Source organism: Ostrea edulis, chromosome 1 (genome assembly GCF_947568905.1).
Source record: "Ostrea edulis chromosome 1, xbOstEdul1.1, whole genome shotgun sequence".
NCBI lineage: Eukaryota > Metazoa > Mollusca > Bivalvia > Ostreida > Ostreidae > Ostrea > Ostrea edulis.
The window spans coordinates 9,058,878-9,085,774 of NC_079164.1; the positions used below are offsets into that span (position 1 = coordinate 9,058,878).

The window sequence follows — 26,897 nt, forward strand, 5'->3', positions numbered from 1 at the left end:
ATGAGAGGTTTCTTGACACTTTGTTATTTAATCCAGTTATTCTGCCATTACTTTTGCAGATAGTATAACCAAAGACACAATAGGACGGTGCGTAGTCTTTATTATGTACTTCATGTGTGGTAAAAGACTGAAACAAGCAAATGGAGTAATAAATATACTGTTAAATTACAAATGAATAAATAAATAATCAAAAATAAACTTAAGAAATGTTACAAAAAGAAAATAGTCAAAATTTGGATTTAATTTTATCACAAACTTGTTTCCGTAGAAAAATTTCTTATGTACGTACACTTATGTGAAAGATACATATGACACTAACGGCGTTCCATAGAAAATATTCAGATGTATGCCACTTCTAAATATAATATACAAGAATAGCTAACGAACCAAAATAAAGTAAATATGTATTCAAAGGCTAAGAGAATCATGATAATGAACTGCAAAAGACTACTTACAGTGTGTGCTATCTCTAAGTAGAAAATGAATGATTGGAACAGTCGACCGATGCGTGAAACACACTCACAGGTAAACAGGAAGTACGTGCTCGAATTAAGAATGGTAACTCTAAACGGGTTTGAAGTCCAAGTCGTAAAGAAAGATAATTCAATATAAAAAAAGGGAAATATTTTAACAAATAACGATAACTCTTCACACTCCCCGTCTGATATCGGGAGATATCACTATATGTCTCTTGTAAAGAATTTCAATAATTCAAAGGAAATACATATGCAAATCAAAATGTCATGATGTTCACACGGGTAACAAAAGAACCAGTTCTGTAACAGGACGAGTATAATACACAGCTTGTCCATCTCGAATCACACGTAACTCCACGGTACGTACTCTTTTGTCTGAATGGCTAGGAAATGTACGTTCAACTACAGCCATTTTCCAGTCGCAACGATGAGCACCGTCATCTTTCAGAAGAACAACATCACGAACAGTTATGTTTCTCTGGTTTGTTGGCCATCGTTTCCGATTTTGTAGGGTTACGAGATATTCTTTTCTCCAACGTTGCCAAAATATATCAGCTAAATGTTGAGCTCTTTTCCATTGGGCCGTGTATGCATCTTTTTCACTGAAAGGTCCAAGAGGTTCCCCTCCCTTGTCTGTTTGAAGGGTAAGAAGTGTATAGGGTGTAAGGATCAGAGGGTATTCAGGATCTGATGAGGTAGGTACCAGTGGTCGCGAGTTGATGATTGCGCTAGCCTCTGCAAGAAAGGTGGTGAGTATTTCATGGGTTAATGCCTTGACTGCTTTGTCCATCGACATGGTATCCAGTATGCGTCGTGTCAGGCATATCATGCGTTCCCATGCTCCGCCCATGTGCGAAGCATGAGGTGGATTGAAGATCCATACTGATCTTTGATCGAGGAGAAATATCTTGATAGGTCCATCTTCAATGTTGATGACATCTACCCCTAGGTGTTCTGTTGATCCGATAAAATTTGTCCCTCGATCGGATCGAAATCCCTTTACATGTCCTCTGATGGCAATGAACCTCCTTAAAGCGTTGATGAATGAAGATGAGGTCATATATTCGATCACTTCCATGTGTACAGCACGAGAGGTAAGGCATGAAAACATAATTGCCCAACGTTTTCCATGGGCTTGACCTCCTCTGGTGCGACGGGTGACTATTTGCCATGGTCCAAATGTGTCGACACCAACGCTTGAAAATGGAGGACCTGGTGTTAAACGGTCCTTTGGCAAATCTGCCATTATCTGATGCTCTACACACCGTCTCAGCTTTCTACAGATCACACAGTGAAAATTGATGGATGACACTTGGCGCTTTCCACCAATTATCCAAAAACCTGCAGCTCGTACCGCCCCCTCTGTGTAATGACGTCCTTGATGTTTCATGAGGTCATGGTAGTGTCGTATAATCAATTTTGCAATGTGATGTTTACCCGATATGATGATTGGATTCTTTGCTGTAACATCAAGGGAAGCCTTGTTGAGCCTGCCTCCAATACGCAAGATACCATCCGAATCGATGAAAGGATTGAGTTTCAATATGGTACTCCCTTTTTTGATTGGTTGTCCTGTTTGTAATTGTTCAATTTCTTCAGTAAAACTTTCCTTCTGGACTTCCCTGGTGATCACTTTTTCAGCTTCCTGTAGAAGATGTATATCTTTAGCTTTAGAACAAGCATGCCAGCCTTTACATGGCGGTTGCCCACTCCAGCTTCTGGCGATGTGTTTCAGATGAGCTATTCCTCCAACCAAGCCTTTCCAAGTTGAGTAATTTTTGAATCCAGATACAAAAGTTGTCAGATCTACGCATGATTTGATGTCTGATATCACTGGTCTAATTTCTTTATCCAACTCTGAATTCACAAGTTTATAATTTGGACCAAGGTTCTCTGGTTCAGAATATTCCGTATCATCTGGATCTAAACGTTTGGTAAACCAGCGGGTTGGTCCTTTGAGCCATGTGGTGTCTGTCAGAATTCTGTTTGATGATGACCTGGTTGCTTCATCAGCTGGGTTATATTCAGATGGAACATAATTCCATTGTTCTGGGACAGAAGCTTTACGAATTTTTTCCACTCTGTTGCTTACGTAAGTGTAAAACCGTCTAGTGTTGTTACAGATGTAGCCGAGTACCACTTTGCTATCTGTATGGAAGTGAAATTCGTCTGTTGGGATACTCATTTGTTTCTTTATGATATTGGCGATTTCAATGCCAAGAACTGCTGCACATAAATCTAAGCGTGGTATTGTCACAGCACTCTTAGGAGCAACTTTAGCCTTTCCAAGTAAGAAACCTTGTTGTTGGTTGCCATCGGCGTCCGTTAATTTGATATAGGCAACTGCAGCAATCGCTTCCTCAGAAGCATCAGTAAAAAGATGCACTTCTCGTCTGATGGAACAGGTTAACGGCAAAGTAGTATACTGTCGAGGAATATACAAAGTCTCAAGGCTTTGCATCTGTTCTTTCCAATCAGTCCATTGTTTTTCATATTCTTTGGGTAAGACCTGGTCCCAATCAGTTGTTTCAGCATTCAGTTTTCTCCAAAGCAACTTGCTTTTGATAAGAACAGGAGCTAAAAATCCTAGAGGATCGTAGAAGCTATTCAAGGTTGAAAGTTACCCACGACGTGTAAATGGTTTTTCATCAGCTGAGATTCTGAATGTAAACGAATCGGATTTTAAATCCCAACTCATCCCCAAACGTCGCTGGATAGGGAGCACATCTGTTGTGAGATCTAAAGACATTAGATCTTTTGCAAGGTCTTCTAAAGGAAAACTGTTCATTACGTCGCTGTTGTTTGATACAATTTTGTGTAATCGTAGTCCACCTTCTTGAATCAAGGCTTGTTGTGTCCTCTTCATCAAACTCACTGCTTGCTTGACTGATGGTAGGGAGACAAGGCCATCATCCACGTAGAAATTATGCTCTACAAAGCTACGAGCATCATGTCAAAATGTAGTTTCGCATTTTGTGCAGTTCTTCGCAAGCCATATGTGGCAACAGCAGGTGAGGGGCTGTTACCAAACACATGAACGCACATCCTATAGTCCACTAACTCTTTTTGAGGGTTGTTATCTTCATACCACAGAAATCGCAAGTAGTTCCTATGGTCTTCCTTTACTTTGAAGCAATGGAACATCTGCTGGATGTCCGCCATGATACCTATTTTTTCAACTCTAAATCGCATCAACACTCCAAGTAAGCTATTTGTAAGATCGGGTCCAGAGAGCAAGACATTGTTCAATGAAACACCATTAAACTGAGCGGACGAGTCAAAAACCATTCTGATCTGATTTGGCTTTTTGGAATGGTACACACTGAAAATAGGTAAGTACCAGAACTCCTCCCTTTCATTGACTGGTGGTGCACGTTCAGCATGACCAGAATCAATTATCTGCTGCATAAATGTGGTGGCATGCAGACATTTTTCTGGGTTTCTCTTTAGATTCACGTCCAAAATATGAGCTCTTTTAACAGCTAGTTGCTTGTTATCTGGGAGTCTCCGTCTTGGTTCCTTGAACGGTAACGGTGCAACCCATTGTCCACTGTCATTTCGATAGAGCTCTCGATCCATCATAGACAAAAACAATCTATCATCTATGGATAGTCCAGGTTGGTCATCGTATTCAGTTGTATGAAATACAGAGTCTCCAATAAGATCTGTTTCAGGAATGCATGGTATTTCCTTAACAGCGATGTTACTTGTACACGGATCACATACAGTAGTTCTACCGTTTGGTAAAATAGTTACTTTGTTTGCGATAACAATCTCTGGTCTGTGAGTTCTGCCTAGACACACCTCTCCGATGGCAAACCATCCAAGACCAAGTTTCTGCGCATATGGTGACTTTGATGGGCCTATTCTTTGCTCAATAATATGGTGCGCATCTCCAAGATCACGTCCAATTAAGAGAAGAATTTCCATATCGATCTCAAGAGGGTGTAGTTCACTAGCAATTTCTGACAAATGAGGATATGCATTTGCCACTTCTGGTGTTGGAATTTCCTGTCTGTTGTTCGGTATATCATCGCATTCTATGACAGTTGGAAGGTTTAGCTGATAGATGCCATCAATAGTAACAAAACCACATGCTCTTCTTCACTACAGATAGAACGTCCGCTGCATGAGAACAATGTGTACGTTTGGGTTTCATTGTGCGTGTCGAAAAGATTGAAGAATTCTGATCTGGCTAGTGTTCTATTGCTCTGCTCGTCTATAATGGCGTACATCCGGACAGCGCTATCTTTATTTCCTAAAGGATACACTCGTACGGGAACAACTTTTGCACAAGAGCGTCCACTGAGTGTTTGTTCACAGAGTTTAGTACATTTACTATCCACTGTTGATTTTGTTGGTAATTTCCTCTCCTCGCCATCTGCAACTGTGCTGACGCTGATTGTCGCATTGCTGGGCCCTTGATTGGGGTGCATGGCTGTCGCATGACGCTTATTTCCACATATATCACATTTAATGGTCGCCTTACAATTTCTAGAAAGGTGCTTGGACATACAGCACTTGTAACAAAATCCATGCTCACGAAGAATATCCTTTCGTTCTTGGAGCGGTTTCGCACGGAAAGCTCTGCATGCATGCAATGTATGATCCGCTTTGTGTATTGGACATCTTGAATTAGTGTTAGTTTTGTTTTCTTCGTCTTTCCCTGCTAACTCCGTTTTACGGCTATGAACAGAAAGAGATCCTGTAGTTCCTTTACTTTCTTGTTGTCGTTTTTTCGATGTAGAAGATGATTCTGAACATTCATATTGAAGAGCTGGATCATTTTTCATCGTGCTGAGCTCTCGGATGAAGTTGACTAAGAATCCAAAAGGTGGAAAAGGAACATTAAACTGTTTCTTGTATCTGGCAGCTTGGGAAACCCACTTCTCTTGCAGTCCATGAGGGAGCTTATTGATGATGGGAATAACTCCAGACGATGAGTCGAAATATGAGAGAAGAATCGCATATGTCGGATTTTCTTTGACAGACTCAATTTCTGTAAGAATATCTAAGAGATCGTACAGTTTCTTTGGCTTTTTGGATGAAATTTTGGGGGAAACTATCCAGTTTTTGCTTCAAGGCAGTTTCTATCATTTCGGGTCTGCCATATCTCTCTTCAAGGCGATCCCATATTCGACGTAATCCTGTGAATGGGTTGTTGATATTTGAAGCTCTCATACTGCTGGCAAACTTTCGTGATTCGGGTCCCAACCATTTCACCAATAAATCCATTTCTTCAAATGGCGTCACATTCAGCTCTTTAGTGATGTTTTTAATGGTGGCTTTCCAGGTTTCATATGTTTCTGGTCGATCATTGAAGGAACTAAAACGGGAAAGAAGAAGATCTTTCTTCAGAAGAAATTGCGTTAAGTCTGTGAACATGGTCTGAATTCGGATGCATACGGATTCAACGGTTCACGTCTAGGTGGTGATAGGATGTTATCATGAATGTCAATTTTCTTTTCTTGTTTACTTTCAACATCACTGAAACGTGTTTGTCCATTTACAAAGTCAGCTGTAAATTTCTCTTTTGAAGACACCTTTAGTTCTGTATATCTCGATGGAGAGTATTCTAGCCCACGCGACGAATCATTATCTTCTAGCACCTGGATCTCCGCCTCCAAGGTAGCTACTTCCTTTTGTTGCTCAAGAAGATCTAATTTTGCTTCAAGTAAATTCTTTTCCTTTTGTAGTTCTGTTTGTTTTTCGGCAAAGGCGAGTCGTGTCTGTTGAGCTTTGGCTTGCATGCGTTTTTTCCTCAATTCCGATTTTATACTGCTGTGTCGGTTAGAAATGGTAGCTTCGGATCTAGTTTCATATCTTTCGGAAAGTAATTCAGCCGCATCAAGAAGTAGATTTTTAATCTTTTCCCTGAAATTATCCATCACTGTATGACATCTTTCATTTTTCACTAAATGTTTCTCCATTTCCACTTCACTCTCTTCCGTGTGAGAACGATTAAAAAAGGAAAACAGTACATCTGTATCTATGACATAATGCTTTTTTGCCTTCTCTAGATCTGTCTAAATTTTTCGGAGGTATTTAATGTATGTGGAAGATTCATCGAAATTCACTAGAATGTCTTCAAACTCCTTCCAGGACTTATCGACTTCCCAAACGTAAGACTCTAGTTTACTGTAGAAAAACTCTCGTCCTTTCTTTGTTAGAGTTCTCATTCTGCTTAGCCGGTCTTCTGCGTCAGACATCTTGATAAGAACACTTCTTTTACTATTCTGCCATTACTTTTGCAGATAGTATAACCAAAGACACAATAGGACGGTGCGTAGTCTTTATTATGTACTTCATGTGTGGCAAAAGACTGAAACAAGCAAATGGAGTAATAAATATACTGTTAAATTACAAATGAATAAATAAATAATCAAAAATAAACTTAAGAAATGTTACAAAAAGAAAATAGTCAAAATTTGGATTTAATTTTATCACAAACTTGTTTCCGTAGAAAAAATTGTTAAGTGCGTATATTTATGTGAAAGATACATATGACACTAACGGCGTTCCATAGAAAATATTCAGATGTATGCCACTTCTAAATATAATATACAAGAATAGCTAACAAACCAAAATAAAGTAAATATGTATTCAAAAGCTAAGAGAATCATGATAATGAACTGCAAAAGACTACTTACAGTGTGTGCTATCTCTAACTAGAAAATGAATGATTGGAACAATCGACCGATGCGTGAAACACACTCACAGGTAAACAGGAAGTACGTGCTCGAATTAAGAATGGTAACTCTAAACGGGTTTGAAGTCTAAGTCGTAAAGAAAGATAATGCAATATAAAAAAAAAGGGAAATATTTTAACAAATAACGATAACTCTTCACACCAGTTCTTGCATAAAACTTGTTCAAGTCATTTACCATGTAGTATAGTTGTTGTAAAGTTATTAAACGCCGGCTGCCCGACAAGCTTGCATGCCTTAATTACACCATAGCTGTGTATGTTATCTTGTACGCTAAAGGATTGCATTCACAGAAGCGTATATTATACGTGGTATTTGAATGCGTTTACTTGTGACCACATAGCAGCTAAGAAGCTCGTGCGCATGCGCTCAGAAAAATCGGTGTCAAAAGATTGAAGGTGGCTCACTACACTCAGATATAGTTTCTCAAATCAGTACGAATTGATTTAATTATAAAAGATATGATGATATACAATAAGTATATATGCCAAAATATTCAAATTTGGATAAAACATGATTTTCAAATAGAAAATATTTCAACACATATGAATAAAGACTCTGGAAGATTTGAAATCGAGATCTGTGGTCCACTAGTCCAGTGCTTTAACCACTGAACTACGATCGATACAAATTATTTCACAAAACATTTAAATCGCCATCTGTGACGTGGTGTCATACAGAGTATAAGCTTTAGTGTAGTGAGCTACCTTAAAATGCCAATAAAACGACGTCCATAATTTTTAGCTGCTGAGATATCAGTATTGTTTGAAGAGGTGGAGAAAACAAAACTACAGTTCCAATGCTATGAAATCACTTCTAGAGTCATTGCTGTAAATTTAATAGATTATGTCCGGTCGAGGGGGAAAAAATGAAGAAAAAGTGGACCTTTCTAAGCTGTGACAGTAGGAAAAGGTTGTCTATGGGATATTCTAAACAAATATTAAATTCATCATAAAGATCACATGTCGTGGTATACGAAGCTCATCACTGATATCCACATCCTCCATAGTCTAATAATTCAAGTCCATTTTACTTGTAACGCGCAATTTGATTGGCTGAGACTGATGGAGGAACATACATTATTAATATAACTTGCTATGGGAACATGATAAAGGTGTGATATTAATGCGCGGGTATTTTAAACTGTCATTTGCAAAAGGGGTCGTTTCCAATTAAAACAAATTGGAAACTTTACAAATGAGTTAGTTTTGTGTTTTTGCATTAAATTATAAGAAATGAAGCTAATTTTGACCTATGTTATACGATATATTGTAACTTGGTGCAGTTTACACTTCTTATAACCCGCCTCCTATAACATAGGTCAAAATTAGCTTCATTTCTTAAATACTTTGTTTCAGTCCCCGAAACCACGTTCCCCCGAATAAGCTACCTACCTCTTAGCAAAACATACTTCACTATAGACTTGAGACAAGTATCTGGATGTCTTAAGATTTCTAACAATCTTTTGACAGTTTTGTGAAACATCTATGATGGATCTTATGATAAATTTTGGTCTTACGACAGATCTTATTCGAAGGATAGTTTTGTGAAACTGTCCCCAGATTAAAATAAGATCCGCTCATGTAGATCACTACACTAGGATCCGAAGTAACCCAATAGAGGGTCACATCTGTATGGCTTACTTTCTATCCCATCAAATACATGTCAGATTTTCGCCAGCAATGTCTTGACTGCGTCTAATGATCGGAGGCTTCACACCTGTCAAAACGTGCAATGTAAACAATATCTGAATTCCACGGAAGCAAATTAGGGCCGCAGCAGTATCTTTTTTAGTAATTGTTATAACAAATTAATATTTTTTTCATAACAGATTGATAATTTGTTAGAACAAATTACTAATTTGTTATTTCAAATTACTAACTTGTTATAACAAATTACTAACTGTTGCAACAAACTATTAATTTGTTAAAACAAATTATCAATCTGTTATAACAAATTATTAATTTGTTATAAAAGATCAGCATTTTGTTATTTCAAATTATTATTTAAAATCGTTGATTTCACATTCATTTTAACACAAACCATACTTACTCCTAGTGCACCTCAGTTCAGGTTGGATTTTTCCCCTCATCATTTTTTATCACATTCGTAAAGAACTTTTCTGCGATTTTTCGACCCAATGTTCAGACCATATACAGCTAGGATTACTTATGGATTTGTATTTTGAAAAAAAAAAAACCACCTTTGTGCCGCTGTCAAAAAATCCTTACTATCTATGTTTTGTCAAATATCAATTATTATCAATATTTTTCTATCCTTCCACGGGCGGATCCAGGGATTTTTGACAGGGGGAGTTCTATCATTAATTTTTGGTTTTCAAAGCGACGACCTTACCCTCAAAATGCGTTATCTTTACCTTCTTTTAGTAAACTTTTCTGATGAAAGGGGGGGGGGTGTTTCCAACCCCGAAACTCCCACCCCTCTGGATCCGCAATTGCCTTCCAAGGGTATTGATAACTTGAAAAAAATCTTTAAAATGAAAAACAGTAACGTGAATTGAATTAAAAAGTTTATTGAGTAAAAAGCATGCTAAAGAATATAATCAAATAATTCAACTTAATGTAATCCAACAAGAGGCTTCCAAGAGCCTGAACTGCTCACCTGGATGCACATGGTAAACACTGTATTTGTCAGGTGAGAAATGACTGGTGATGTCTGATAGAGTAGATATAAGCAATTAATAGGTTAGCCTAATTATGCTAAAAAAATTCACCCAAATTAATATAAATATGATAATCTTTGCCACTCCCCCTTTAATCTGGGTTAGCCTAATTATGCTAAAAACATTTCACTCAAATATAAATACGTTAATCTTTGCCCCTCCCCCTTTAATCTGGGTTAGCCTAATTATGCTACAAAAACATTTCACCCAAAAATAAATACGATAATATTTGCCCCTCCCCTAGCTATAATATAGCAACATATATTTTGTAATGACTATCATCTTAAATGGTCAAAATGCTTCAGTACACATTTTCTAAAGACACTAAACGTACTAGATGACTATTCACCAATATTGTTTTAGCCTACATTCTACAGAACTATGTTTGTTGGATAGAGAAGTCTAAATTTTTACTTCATGAAAGACAAAAAATGTTGATTCCAGTGGTTTATGATGAAGAACATTTTTAAAAGTAGGAAATGTACAACAAATCACAACAAACACCTCGTGATGGCAGACATGTTTAAATCACACTAGTGCTATCCAAATACTACCCCCACCCCTGGGTTTTTTTTCCAGAGAAGATTAAATTGCTACCACATCACTAACAAACAACGCGAAGTACAGTGTATACAAATGCCAGACCTGCTACACTTAGGGGAAATGTGTGATGGCTTTGTTTTGATACAGATCTACGATATTGAGTATTCTCTATACCTCTGGAATGAGTTCACAATGTTAACATTAACAGTCAAACACAAGTAAAATGCAGAAATCTCCAATTATGATAAAAATATCAGTTATGCATCTTTATATGGTGGAGAAAGAGTGTATGAGATTTAAGAAAACTCTCTACAGACAGATAGGCATGCTGTGTACAATATACAATATGTACCCTGCCATAACTTTGTTTGCGGAGGCCATAATAAACACATACACTGAAAAACACAAAGATTCATGTATAACAACAAAATAACTAAACTTTATGAATACACTGACAACATCTTCCAGAGTACCACAATGCATCTACATTAACATGTGTTGTACCACAATACATTTACATTAGCATGTGTTGTACCACAATACATTTACATTAGGTGTTGTACCACAATACATTCACATTAGGTATTGTACCACAATACATTTACATTAATTAGCTCCACAGCATGTGTTGAAAAGATACAAGAAAGTTCGATTTCATTTACTTTGCCAAAGGGTTACAACATTCACTTCCTCGGAATATTGATTCCTTAGAACATTTTTGTAGCCCAAACATTTTTTAACAATACAAAACAAATACATTTAACATATATTATTATTTGCAATATTTCAGATAAAAATGACAGATAGTTTCATAAATTTAGAGAAATTCCCATCAGTCTTTCACAGTTTCCCTATCTAGTGAGTGTATTCCCCCAGGGTTTATACATTCCCTAGGGGAAACACAATAGAAACTAAATGTACCAAATAAAAAAGTGGACTATGTCAGTGACATCAGTATTTCTGTTGCTTTTTGATTTGTTCCTTAAAAGTCTTGTCCTGGAAAATTTTAAAATTTCAGTTTTGTAGAAGCAAAGGTGGGGTTGTTCACCATGCTTTGTCTCCTCTTTTAAGGAGATACATCATCAACTTAATTTCTAGGAACCTTCTTACCTGTAATATATTGGGGAGGGGGGGGGGGGAGTAGATTTAGAAAAATGTTTATTGAAGAAAATTTTCAACCAATCCAAACTGTATATATTATCCTTATATCAACCTTTAGAACTGACAGGTAGTGTAACAAGACCAATTGTTTATAGGATACAATTCCTATCATGGCTACTCACCGGTAGTTAAACAAGACATTTCAAACTTCTGATTAATGGTGGTACATAAATACACGTAATTAAAGTGAATCACTGCTCAAAGATTCAAATGCAAACATTGTTTTTGTTTATGACAAATCAGATAAAAGTTGTGTATAAGCTTTCCCAATCTGAATCCATCAATATATTCATCCTATAAAACAAACCTTCAAAATATCAAATATAATTCTGACAATTCTCAAAGTTTAAAAAACACACAACCTGCAAGTGGATTTGAATCCAAACATTATAGAGGAATAAAGAAAACGTAAATTGTAGAAAAAGCCACGTACTTACACAAGGTAATCTATAAATGGGGGTGGGAGTCAACATTTAAAGAAGCACAGAAATAATTAAAAATATCTACTGAATATAAATGTACAGGTACTATCAAACTGTCAGTGGAAATTATAAATCTTAAATTTTAACTATGCTTTTACTATTACTGACAATGTTATTACAACAAATTCAATGTCAAAGTACATGTAATAAACAGAATATATCATCATATTATAACAACTAGAATTACAGGGCGCAATAACACGGAAAGCTGTAGTACTACAGGAACATATCTATATATAGTTTTTGATGACCAACATATCTATATATAGTTTTTGATGACCAACATATCTATATATAGTTTTTGATGACCAACATATCTATATATAGTTTTTGATTCAACTTTCACCATTTCAATATACCCTTTAACAACAAAAAAAGCAACACATTAAAATTAAACATGCCTAGTATAAAATGTCAGTCAATACAAAACATGTATATGTAAACATCTCACAAGTGAACACAGTGAAACGGAAATCAAAATGTTTTCTTATACACATATTTATCACAACACACTCGGCTACTTGCAAAGATGAAAGACAATCAATTTTCGCTGTATAAATACATAACATAAGTTTCCAAAGCATCAATATTCATTGCAGATGTGCAACTTATACGACTTGTATCAGAACATGTTGTGATGATTCTAAAGCCATTCCTGTAAAAGGAAGAAACGGAATAGAATGGGAGGTTTTCTTTGGAATCACAGCATGGATACAATACACTATTTATTCTTTAGTTCACTTTTCTTCGTTGAAAACTTTTGAATGAAACAATCTGAACGTAATCTCAATGTGTTATCTGACACTGAACATCACACCTGCAGTTATACGATAGATTAAATATCATAAATAACCCAAAACTAACTAAGAGTACCTGTCAATCATCTCCTGTTTTGATGTACATACTCTGATAATTTGTGTGAGAATCATATCAAGAATGATTTGTATATAAATACTAATTTTTGAAATAAATTTCTGTGAGCTATTGAGTGTCCACCGACGTAAATACTGGATGTATGCTGTTTTCCTCCTGATCATGCTTTGTGTGGAGACAATTTACATCTGACAATCACCAATATTTTGTGTGGAACTGCCTGAAGGGAGATAATTTATATCTGACAATCACCGATATCTGCCGAGTGAAGATCTTTGATACTCACTTAATTTAGAAAACCAACTGCAGTCATATTCAACAATATCAACAACAAAAATCAACATGGTGGGTTTTCTAAAATTCCCTTTCTGTAAACATTGCAATCATATTCACACTCCCTGGATTAATCTTATTCATATTCCCCTGGATTAATCATATTCACATTCCCTGGGTTAATCATATTCATATTCCCTGGGTCAATCATATCCACACTCTCTGGGTTAATCATACATCACACTTCCTGGGTCATTCTCAAACAAGACTGGTAATAGGATCCTTATTTTCCATTATAATACCAGCTTTTCCTGACCTTGATTACTGGGCTTATGGACAAACAGATGGAGATAATGTGTCTACCATCAATGTCCTCATCAAATCATTCATTGTAAATGATCAACTCTGATGAATATCAATAGTTATCATAAAATAAACAACCATTTAGAACCATTCAAAGTAAGCCATGTGATCGGTGACAACTATAAGCCACTCTTGACCACAATCAGACTACACTTTAGACTGTACTCTGTATTATGATGTAGTCCATAAAATCTATTTCTAATATCTCTATCAATTTTTGGAAATGCTTGAAAAGATATCAGTGAATAGAAACACATTGCTGTAATACATCACTAAATGAATTTGAATAATGACATCCTATATTGAATTCAGACAAATATTGCATGTGTTTGAGGGCTCACATACAGAGAGAGGCTTACACAAGCCGTGTAACAAAAACATTATATAAACTCCCCCGTGCAAAAATAATCATGAACCAATCAAATTGATTCAAAAAGATCACAAAGATATAGTTCTCTTCAGCAGGCTAAACAGGCAAGAATAAATCAGATCTTTTTTCTTCATATAACCAATGAACATCTAAAAACAAAAGACTTTAAGACATCCGAGATGTCTATCAACAGAGACCTCAAAAACTACAACTTCATTATTGCGCAGTAGGGGCTCCATAGGGATAGGGATTTGTAGCTGGAGGGTAACCAGGCTGTTGTTGCTCAGGATAGGGTGGTGGGTAAGCGGTATTCTGTGGGGGGTAGCCTTGGGGAGGTGGTGCTGGCCCCTGGGGGTAATACCCAGGAGCGGTGCCCGGCTGTTGGTAGGGAGGGTTCACCACCGGCTGTGGGTAGGGCGTATTCACCCCTGGTTGTTGGTATGTAGGTACTGATGTTACCTGCTGTGGTGGAGAAGAGTACTGAAAAACATACAGTTCATAAATTACTTACAGATAAAGATGCAAGCATTAACATTCATTACAATACAAAAAACAATTCATTATCATAGGTGGCATGATGTACAAAATAGTATCACGCTTAAATATTCAATCAACGACTACTGAAGTTTGGAAATTTTATACAATGCAAAAGAAAATAATTAATTTTAGAAAATGAGATGCAATAATGTAGCCCCACTCCTACTTGGCGAGGGGGGGGGGATAAAGAGGGCTACATTACAATAATTGCAACTACAACAAGAGGTACTGTGAGCAATGCTCACTAAGAATACCCCCCGCTTACCCCAATCTCCCAAAGGATGTTGGTAATAGGTATAAACTACCTCTTTCTGAGTGTAAAAAACAAATGGCATGACACACCGAACCGCATTGCTACTTCGATGTCCAGTGTGCGTGACCTTTGACCTTTTGACCCCAAAATCGATAGGGAACATCTTCATCCCATGGGTAGTGCATATGTATGATATGGTGACTGTAGGTGGAAAGGATAACGCTTTAGAGCCCAGAAACCATATTGCTACTTCGATGTCCAGTGCGCTTGACCTTTGACCCCAAAATCGATAGGGAACATCTTCATCCCATGGGTAGTCCATATATATGATATGGTGACGGTAGGTGGAAAGGATAACGCTTTAGAGCCCAGAAACCATATTGCTACTTCGATGTCCAGTGCGCTTGACCTTTGACCCCAAAATCGATAGGGAACATCTTCATCCCATGGGTAGTCCATATATATGATATGGTGACGGTAGGTGGAAAGGATAATGCTTTAAAGCCCGGAAACCATTGCGTCTACAGACGGACGGACAGACAGATGGACAACCCGATTCCAGTATACCCCCACAACTTGTTGAGGGGGGTAAAAAATGTGTTTGTGACGTGTCTGTTTTGAAGTTGGAACAATTAGTCACTGAAGTCAATAAAGATAACACCCACAATAATGATAAATGATCTTTCATCCCCTTTACCTTGACCACGCCCCCAGAACTCCGGCGATTAATAAAGTGTCTCCTGATGCAGAAAACAGCTATGCCGATTACAGCTATAACTGCAATGACACCCACAACTACGCCAGCAATCCAGGAGGTGGTTCTGGTGATCTTGCACTCGTCTGCATACTCTCCGCACTGTCGGTAACCGTCACATTTCTTTCTACTGTTTATACACTGCCCAGCATTACAGCGATATTCAGAGCTTGTGCATGTTCCTGTATAATAAATATTTTCAAGGTTAAGATGATATTTTCAAGGTTGGTTAAGACAATATTTTCATGATTTATGCAATACTTTTCAAGGTCAAGATGATTTTCTATCCATCAAAGTAAATGTGTAGTGACATCATGAAAAAACACTGCGATTTTGGTTTTTTCCCTTTGAAATGTCAACAGTCAGTGTTCATATGCTGCTTGTAAACCACAGAATTACGAGATTAACGGTGTACAATTACTGCTCATTAATTACATAAAGGACACAGAGCAGCTGAGGTCTACACAGAATCACATACAATCTGTATCTCTGACAGATACACAAAATCACATACAATCTGTATCTCTGACAAATATACAAAATCACATACAATCTGTATCTCTGACAGATCTCCACAAAATCACATACAATCTGTATCTCTGACAGATCTCCACAAAATCACATACAATCTGTATCTCTGACAAATCTCCACAAAATCACATACAATCTGTATCTTTGACAAATACACAAAATCACATACAATTGTATCTCTGACAGATACACAAAATCACATACAATCTGTATCTCTGACAGATCTCCACAAAATCACATACAATCTGTATCTCTGACAGATCTCCACAAAATCACATACAATCTGTATCTCTGACAGATACACAAAATTTTATACCCATAAAAACTGGATTGATTGATTGATGTTTTCCGCCACACTCAACAATTTTTCAGTTATCTGGTGGCGCCCAGTTTTTATTGGTGGAAGAGAGAACCCAGATACAATGTACCTGGGAAGAGACCACCGACCTTCCGAAAGTAAACTGTGAAACTTTCTCACTTCCCGGCATGAGCGGGATTCGAACCCGCGCCGACAGAAGTAAGAGGCCGTGTGATTTTGAGCGCGATGTTCTAACCACTTGGCCAAGGAGGCCCCCTGAAAACTGGAAGTAAGAACACAGTAATACCAATCACAACTTTACAGGTTTTTCCAGCAGGCTTAGGAGAGGTTCCTTACATGTACAACACTCATTAGAAGTACAAAATTAGTACAAAATGGATTCTTCCAACCATTCTGTGCATGGTGACAAATTAGTGATTATTAACATGTTTTAGATGTACCATGAGGAGATTTCATCATTTCTAGGGAATATTTACTGAAAAAAACCTAATAAATATTTTTTTTATTATTGCATTTTGATTTGATATAAAAATGGAGGTTAATATACTACACGTGAAATTGTTTTTCTGCTTTCCATGAAGTCCAGAGAATGTACAACTGACAGTAACACTGTATGTGTGGCAACTAGCAATGGAATGGTGTGATTTAAAGAAAGAATTCTTAAAAAATATCAACTGATTAACAATTGAAGTGTTAGTAAACATTCATACAAAACAATACTCCCCATGGTGACCGATTCAGTCCCCATTACTCTAGAGTCCATCACGCAAAATGTAAAATCCCAACTACTCCAGAATCCATTATACACAAGAACTATGTCCATATGAATGCCCCGCCCAATCTAACGTTTGTAATGCAATATGGAAACAAGAGGCTCATGGGCCATATCGCTCACCTGAGTCATCTTGGACCATATTTAAAAATTTTCCCTATATGTTTGCATGCAAAATTTTGATCCCCTATTGGGGCTCAAATCTATCCCCTGGGGCCATGATTGTTTACAAACATGAATCTGCACCATGTCAGAAAGCTGCCATGCAAAGAACTAAGTTCGTTTGGTATCATATTTGGCCCCCTGAATTATTCAAAAATGAAGTACATGTTGAATCAAACTTCTACATTGCAAAATACTGACGGAGATACACACACACTTGTCTCAAAAATAAAACGAAACTTTGAAAATGTGTCACATTTCTACTACATTGACGTAGCCAAAATACGTACGGAACACAAATTTCCGGAAAATTTCATAAAATTTAACCACTTTTAAAGATATATGAATAGGTCCGCATAATATCACCACTTTAAAATTTTCACACATGAAACATTTATGGTTAAGCATTTCATATATACAAAAAATTACAATGGTGATATTGTGCGGACCATACTTATTTCTTATTTTAACGTTCATATTTTTAGCGTTTTTACAGCATGGAAATACATGTCATATTTATGGATGTTGTTATATATGTGTTGTTACATAAGTTTACCTATATTTTGTTTACAAAAGAAAATACTCGCCTAACACCGCATCAAATGATAAAATTCCTAACACCAATTTAACGGGGCAATGTCACGATACGATATTTACATGTCTTCCTTTGTCAGGCTTGTGTTGTGTATTATATATTAATCATGCCATCTTACTTCCGTGTCCTGTAACTAAGCGAAATGTACACTAGTTAGGAATACTTTGATATCAATTACTTTTAATCAATGGAAAATGCATTATATGAAATATTTTGCCAAACACAAAATGCTACTATTTCTTATTAATCTATATGGCTAAATGCTTGGCAGAGCACGAGGCCGATTTATACATGTACAATGCATTTCGGTATATAGACGTCACTTTTCAAAAGTGACGTCATGATGGGTTGATAGATCATTTTGTCAACTTACATACTACGTTACCTCAGCCGGTAGAGTGTAGTATGAAGATATTTTTCTTTTTTCATTTAAAGTAGAGCTATTTCAATGTAATTCTTATCTACTTTTTATTTAACTTTACAGTGCATATACCGTCGTGCTATACGACTATATTTAGCCCTAGGCCTATATCTGCAGGATTTGTATTGTTATAATTTTTTAATTACCCCAGGATTCGTAACGTGTTACCCTTTCGTGAATATTAGTATATTACCTATTTTATTACAGACATGTAGGATCGTTTTTTCAAGGGGGAGCGGGAAGCCGGAAAAGTTGACTTCACTATGTCTAAAAATAATACTTGTAAAATTCAGTGAAACAAAAAGCCAACATGTTCTTCAAAATCCTAATTTGTGGGGTGGGGGAGGGTTAGGGTTGACATACATCAAATATATTTTCATTAAATATAATATTGATTAAAGTTTACGTTTTCCCTAACTTCTAGTTCTTCATTCCGGGGGTTGGGGTTGGGGGGGGGGGGTGCTCCCTTCTATATATGAATTCATTTCATAACTCCTATTAGTACTACTTCGAAACTGCATTCTTACCATTCACTATTATTTTTTAAAAAGTGGCCAAGGGAAGTCACCAAATATATCTTTACTACAAAAATATACGTTGTTAAGAAAGCACTCCCTATTCTATGTGCCTGTATCATACATCGCTTTGTGTTATACACGGATAAATATTATAAATTAATATATTTTGTTATTTCGGTTGAGCATCACTGAGGAGACATAATTTGTCGAAATGCGCATATGGTGCATCAAAATTGGAACCGTATAAGTTTTACATTATAAAGTTATTTTCTGTCATATATGTACATTCGTGACAAATTATCGTTACACTGTGCATACCTTCGCCATTTCTGCCATTGTATGTAACATACCCTCTCGTTATTATATACCGTGCCGTATCAGTGCACTTTTATTTTTGCCAAAAAATAATATTAATAAGACACAGCCTTCTTGTTCATGACGTCGCATAAAGTAACGTCAAAATGGCACAAAGTTATCGTAAACTATACTGTATTTATGTATGTATTATATGAAAATAAAGCTTCTTACGGACATATGATAATCATTTTATAATATCATATAGCTTATTAAAGAACTTTGGGGGATATCTTTTAATTTGAACACGGGGCCAAATTTGGCCCCAAACGCACTAAGTCCTTTGAACTTGTCTGAACAAATGGTTCTTGAGAAAATTTATAAAGATTTTTTTCCTATATATTCACATGTTAAATTTTGATTCCCTATTGTGGCCCCACTATACCCCCAGGGACCCTGAATCTAACAAACTTGAATCTGCAGAATGTCAGGAAGCATCCATGTAAATTTGAACTTTTCTGACCCAGTGGTTCTTAAACAGATTTTTAAATGACCACACTCTATTTTGCATTTTTGTGATTATCTCCCTTTAGAAAGGGTCATAGCATGTTCAAGTTAGATCACAAATTATACAATATAAACAGAACCTTTGAAACACTCTTGTCTATTGTTATTTACTCAAAGCTTTATAACATTTAAATCTCAGTTGTTTACAAGTGATATCACACATAGATAAGATAGAAAACCTTTCTAACACTCCCTTATCAATATGCACTATTTCTGTGGTAAAATGTTCTAATAAAAGATGTGACTTTTTTCAAAATGTTTTTATCTTTAAACTTTTTGATTCAAGTATCACACATTCATTTCAACCTAGATATTATTCACATTTAACAAAATTCTAAGAAAATTGCTATAAATTAATATAATGGGCAATTTTGCATTGGTTAAATGTTGCCTAGCTATCAATATAAAAGTTATCATTATTCAAAATTACTTCTAACAAAAGAAAAAAAATTCTTGCATGAAATGCTGATCCTCATTATATACATGGATATCATAACTGATATGAAAAACACCAGTCTAACTGAAATTAGACTAGTCAATCTGCTCTTCTTCTATATACCCTGGACATATTCCGAAAGGGGCAAAAAATTCTTCATTAATTGCTTTGAAACTGAGCTAACCACCAAATAGGAAATAGTGAGGTAAAGGTCACAGGAAAGGTCAAGGTAAAAAAATAATGTCACAGTCGAATAGCTACCACTAACTTATATCAGTGTAAGAGTTTTCATAAAAAATATTGTCAATAGTGACTTTAAAACTGAGCTAAACACCAAATATGGAAAAGTGAGGTCAAGGTCAAAGGAAATGTGACCTGTAACACCCCCTCTCAACAAGCTTTACACCAGTAGCTTTCCAGTCCAAAATTATTGTCACGAATCACAATTTGTCAGATCAGAATATCTCTATTCTGAATCTACATCTGTATATGCAAGGCGAAGATAACGAACAGTGATCAATCTCATAACTCCTACAAGCAATACAAAATAGATAGTTGGGCAAACACGGACCCCTGGACACACCAGAGGTGGGATCAGGTGCCTAGGAGGAGTAAGCATCCCCTGTTGACCGGTCACACCCGCCGTGAACCCCATATCCTGATCAGGTAAACGGAGTTATCCGCAGTCAAAATCAGTGTGCCAAGAACGGCTTAACAATCGATATGAAACACGTCATACAGCATTTGACCCAATGCGAGGTTGTATTGACGAACTAGATCGTTATAACGACCATAGAATTTGCGAAATGCTGACTTCAATCGAGACTGTTGAAATCCCTGTACCATCAACTTGTTTGTCAGTAGCTTACCTCTATTTAAAAAAACTGACTATACCCAGAACAAGCTCTTGCATATCGAATCAGTTGAGATATATAAACACCATATGCTGGTGATAATGGAATATTGCTACATAAATGTGGGAAGTTGACGATGGAGAAGCTAAAATCATCCCGTTTGTCATACAGTTGAGTTGTTAGTTTGCCGTTAATGTCTACTTTCAATAAAATATCTAAGTATGAAGCAGAAGTGGACGACTCTGTGGTGTCCTTTATTTCCAGCTCACAGGGATATATCAAATCGACATATGAATGAAAGCTATCATTGTTAATAGACAAAACGTCATCGATATATCTAAAAGTCGAATTGAAGGTCACAGCGAGAGATTTTTTCTTCTTACGTAGAAGTTTTTGAATAAATTCTGCTTCATATGAATATAAAAACAGGTCAGCTAACAAACGAGCACAATTCGTGCCCATGGGAATTCCAATAGACTGTTGGAAGACCTGATCACCAAAGACCACGAAGATATTGTCAATGAGGAACTGAAGCATGTTTTTTATTTCAACTTCAGAGTACTTGTGCGTGGAATCAGAGTGGTGTTTAACAAAGTAAGTTTTTGAATGACTGATCACTAGATATGAATATTTCCGTTTTCCGTTTTTGTTGAAGAAGCAACTGTCTATGATGTCAAAAAGTCTAGTCTTTAATTTATCGTGAGGAATGGTCGTGTATAGTGTTGAAAAGTCATAGGTTTTAATGCTATTGATTTGGGAAAAATTCTGTGATTTCAAGTTTACTAAAAGTTCTTTAGAATTTTTTAGAATCCACATTTGATTAACACCACTTCTGGCATATGTAGTCGCACAGTAAGTTTGAAGTTTCTCCTTCACAGCTGTTAACATTTTCGTGAGGAGCAAAGATAGGGGCTTGGTAGAGCACTTATATCTCTAATCAATCCCACTTGCGCCGGTAAGTGAGAAAGTTTCCCAGTTTACTTTTGGAAGATCGGTGGTCTCTTCCCAGGTACATTATATCTGGGTTCTCTCTTCCACCAATAAAAACTGGGCGCCACCAGATAACTGAAAAATTGTTGAGTGTGGCGGAAAACATCAATCAATCAATGAATCTAATCAAGCTTCAGGTGGAACGGCATCAGAGGAATGTTGTCATTTTACTAACCTTTGTGAGGTACAAACCTTTATGGAATGTTGTCATTTTACTAACCTTTGTGAGGAACAAACTTTTATGGAAAGTTGTCATTTTACTAAACTTTGTGAGGTACAAACCTTTATGGAATGTTGTCATTTTACTAACCTTTGTGAGGTACAAACCTTTATGGAATGTTGTCATTTTACTAACCTTTGTGAGGTACAAACCTTTATGGAATGTTGTCATTTCACTAACCTTTGTGAGGTACAAACCTTTATGGAATGTTGTCATTTACTAACCTTTGTGAGGTACAAACCTTTATGGAATGTTGACAGATGTACCATCTTTGTGAAACATGATGATTGATTCATTTTATGTTGTTTAACGTCCCTCCCGAGAATTTTCCTCTCATATGGAGATGTCACCATTGCTGGTGAAAGGCTGTACAATTTAGGCCTATGCTCGACGCTTACGACCTTTGAGCAGCGAAAGATTTTTATCGTGCTACACCTGCTGTGACATGGGACCTCTGTTTTTGTGGTCTCATCCGAAGGACCGCCCCATTTAATTGCCTCTTACGACAAGAAAAGGGTACTGAGGATCTATTCTAACCCGGATCCCCGCAGGAATGGAATATCGTGACATGCTACTAACCTTTTTGGAATGGTGTCAGAAGCAGATTGAATCCATCATCTGTTTTGTAAAAGTTTGATTTGGATCTGAAAGTCAATGAATCTCCTCGAGAAATATAGGCCCCTCTTGGTTCCCTCTCTCCACAAAAGGTCTTTGACAGCAGTGCTCCCACTGGACCAAAATTCCCTTTCGCCACTTTTTCGGGGTGCGGCGCGGCGCAAATAATCTCATGCTTTACAATTATTTCCATTATATTATTTTATTCATTACATTGCACTGATTTTGAATCAGTTACATTACTTAATCATATCCAGCTACCATACCTAAACACTTCTTTCTGAAATAATAAGAAGTTGATTTGTTTGATAAATTCTATTATGGAAATCAAAAATCAGATAATAAATCATAATGATATAAATATAAACTCCATGATGCTACACCCCTCAGTGAAAACATTGTGTACATTGCCCAAAATGGAGATGTCACAAAACATCAAGCCGAATTTAGAGTCGTATCTCAACCATTCCCTATTAAATTTCCGTTTTTGGTATGGAAAATTTTGCAATTTGGACAGAATCAGATGTTTGAGCAGGTGGGGTTGACAGTAAAGCCAAACAGATATTTTTTTTAATTTTAGACTGACTAGGGTCAGAAGCTACAAGTTTAGTGTCAAAGTAGAATGGGGTGCATAGTCTTGTGAGATTAGCATTTTTATATTGTTGCGCACCGAACTTCAGAACTTCAAAAAAATTATTTATTAAAATTGCTATGTCCATATCAATGGTGACCGACCGCATTGTTTATGAAATCAAACACATCACAATCAAAACATTGTAATTAACGAGCTTGGCCGCAAAAACAAACAATTGATGTATATACATTATTAGCTGCAGAAGTGTAGCTCTCTGAAAAAATATGTCAAAATATTTTTTCAGAGAGCTACAGTTCTGCAGCTAATACATTATGCACAATAATACGGCCAATTTAATTACCGGTCGGTTCTGTGGTTAAGAATTGACATTAATGTGGAGATGATAACACGATAATGAATAAGAATTTAAATGTTAAACAATTGACCACAGCAGGGTACACAGCTGTCCGATGTACTTTATTACATAATCACCGACTTTTTTGCAGCCATACATTACCTGCGGCTATTATCTGGCCTTCGTGACCAGCTCTGTGTGCACTGGAGCAACGCGAGATTTCCGGTCGCGCGCGTTGACTGAATAAAAAGATTTTGACTGACTGCATAAACAAATAGGTGATAATGTGTCACTGACAAAGAAAATTTTAAAATACAATTTATTGCAAAAAGGGATTTTCGCCACTTTAAATTTTTTTTCGCCATTTTTGAAAAAAATTCGCCATTGGCGAAAATGGCGAAGCCCAGCTCGAGCACTGTTTGACAGTCCTAAAATATATTTCACAGTCAAAAGTAATGCTGCAAATCATTAATCTGTTCAATATGTACGAGATGCTTTAACCTAGATGCACCATTTACATTATACATGTTATTGTACATTACAAGAGCCAATTAAGCATTCAATTAGTTTCAATCATGAGATAAAGTTTGGACACATCATTCACATAAATAAATTCCCTTTGCTTTAAAACATTAAATTAAAAATTTGTCTCCCTCTCGTGGTATTGGATACCAGAAAAAGGCCTTCTAAAACACTTGCAGTAAATTTTGTATTGATTTTCTGTGTAGTCATATTTTTTACAGTCAAAGTGGAGGAGGGGGTAAGTCCAATGGTGCATACAATAAATGATTGCTGTAGCCTTTGAAGGCAGTCAAACTTGACTCATCATCTAAAACTAGATCGGAAAAAAACTCTTCGAAATATCCGAGATTTCGAGATATCAAGGGTAAATTACTTATCATGCATTTAGGTTTTCTTGTACATGTATTGAAAGTGATATATAAGAAGATTTTTTTAAGATTTTTAAAACATATCTTTAATAAATGGTGATATTGGTCCCATCCTAGAGACTGAACTCCCGACCAAGCGGTCGTGATTTTCATAATTTAGATAGAGAGCTTCATGGACATTATAACCATGCATTTATCCCCCCCCCCCCCCACCACATGTCTGAGAGTATAGAATATTTTATCTTCACTATATGGCCACCCTAAAGACTGAACCCCGACTTAGAGGTCATGGATTTCAAAATTTTGGTAAAGGGTTTGCTAAATGGACATCATAAACGTACATTTGGATTCTCTCCCACATGCACACGTGGGAATAGAGAAGATTTTTTCTTCTTCAAATTTAGCATTTGTTTGCAATTTTTGTCCCACCCACAGAGAAGTTATATAATAAATTTCACTATTTACATTCCTCTTATCCTAAAGAAGCCTTACATCGAAAATGGTAACCATAATTCGCCTAAAACTGTTAACGGAAGATGTGCGACAACAGATGAAGACAGTCACTTGGGTGACTCAGGTGACCTAAAATATGGTGGAACAATAACTTTTAATTGACATGGATAGTTGTCCCCAATATATGTTTATGTTGTGTAATATTCTCAGACATTCCTAATGCACACAGTAAGGAACATATGATTTATGATGTTTTACAATCGAAATTCTGATAAACACGGTAAAAATCATCGATGAAAGCAATAACAAAGCCACTGACCCAAGCAATACTCGTGTACGATTGTTTAAAAATCGAACCGATATGTACCCATGTCAAGGTCTTTGATAGCAATCATTCTACAATCGTTTTCCCGACACAAATCAAACCGGTCTGAATTTGATTTGTGATTTGTGGGTATTAGTGTATTATCGTGAGTAAGAAGAGGAATCCAAATTTTTCAGTGAGTAGAATTTTAATTTTGAAACCATTCGAAGGCTCTTTTTATTGCAGATAACTTATGCCCCACCCACACCCCTTGACTAGGAAAATCCAAGTTCTACTTGATGAGGTAGGAGAAAAAAGACATCCTAATTCTGGAGAATGATCTAAAAAATATGTAAAATAATTAAGTTCTCTCTCATTCTATCATTCAAACTTTTAACTATATTAAAATAATGATTTCAAAATATTCATAAATTAATGTAATAGATAAATATTTACCAATAGAGTAAATTCAAACTCTTACCATAAACTCGGAAGACTAGAAACTGTAGTAAAACTTAGCAACTTAAAAATTAAGTAACCTAGCGGGTTGTCAATGTTCTTTTAAGAAAAGAGATACTTAGGTCACGTCTTAGTCCTGAGATAGCCTCGTGAACACGCCTGCAGGTTTTTAAATGAGTACCACGTACACGGTATAAATGCGTTTGCAAATTCAACCTGAAACTTGGCCAAATTGAAGGCGCACCCTCCCCCCCCCCCCCCACTCCTCTTATATTAAGAATTGCTACTTATTCTGTCATTCATCTTTCATTTATTGCAAAGTAAAAAAAAAATAAAAATGAAATAAAATTGCTAAGATCCAAGTCTTCGATAAATCAAACCCACTAAATTCACATAGTTTTTACCAAGAGCCCCCCCCCCCCCCCCCCCCATAAATTAAATATGATGATTATTGAAACTAATCAATTAACAAGTAAGGACAAACTAGTATAAATAACACTCTGTATACCTTTTCCACTGTTTATTCACAAAAGAATCATGTAGTTTTTACCAGACACTTGTTTTTTTTGGATGTTGGATGACAGAAACTTACGGAAGTTTTCATTCCCCCTTCCCCCTAAGCTAACTCTAACTATTTGAGTTTAGATTTTTATCCGACATCGATGTTTAAATCTCGCCCTTTACATATATACTTCATTTTGCCAATCATTTCATTTAAAATCTATTAAAATGTTAGACTTCGTGTCCATTACTGACTTCATTTGTTGCGGTAAATTTTTATGTAATATGATTTTTTTAAGGTTTGCGTAATCTGTGCGTCCAAGTTTTGAAAGGCACGGTCTCTTTATCAACACTACAAATGACCAAATTGAAAATGTACACACATTTCCTCTCTCGTTTAAAATAAGAATGTTGCTGTGTCAACCTTGTAGGAGAATACATATCCATATATCTTTTAAAAAACATTTCCCCCATTTTTTAATACTTTGTTTGATATACATAACTTATGCATACCACAAAATTCATGATGTAATTTGTGTTGGATTCCCCCCCCCCTTTTTTTCTGATGCTACTTTTAAATAAAATTACCATT

The 26,897-nt window shown here is 36.3% G+C and overlaps 2 protein-coding genes across 2 annotated transcripts; both read right to left on the minus strand.

The window, feature by feature from the left end:
• Nucleotides 1-750: 750 nt before the first annotated feature.
• LOC125666343 (uncharacterized) lies at nt 751-2,937 on the minus strand. The gene has a single exon (XM_048899517.2). It carries the CDS (start codon nt 2,935-2,937, stop codon nt 751-753), a length of 2,187 nt encoding a protein of 728 aa, XP_048755474.2.
• Nucleotides 2,938-9,700: 6,763 nt separating this feature from the next.
• LOC130047370 (probable transport accessory protein MmpS3) lies at nt 9,701-25,436 on the minus strand. The gene is made up of 4 exons (XM_056142133.1): nt 25,409-25,436; nt 22,734-22,883; nt 15,419-15,657; nt 9,701-14,411 (listed from the first exon to the last, which is right to left on the minus strand). Exons 1-4 carry the CDS (start codon nt 25,434-25,436, stop codon nt 14,148-14,150), a joined length of 681 nt encoding a protein of 226 aa, XP_055998108.1. The 3' UTR covers nt 9,701-14,147.
• Between the last annotated feature and the right edge of the window lie 1,461 nt (nt 25,437-26,897).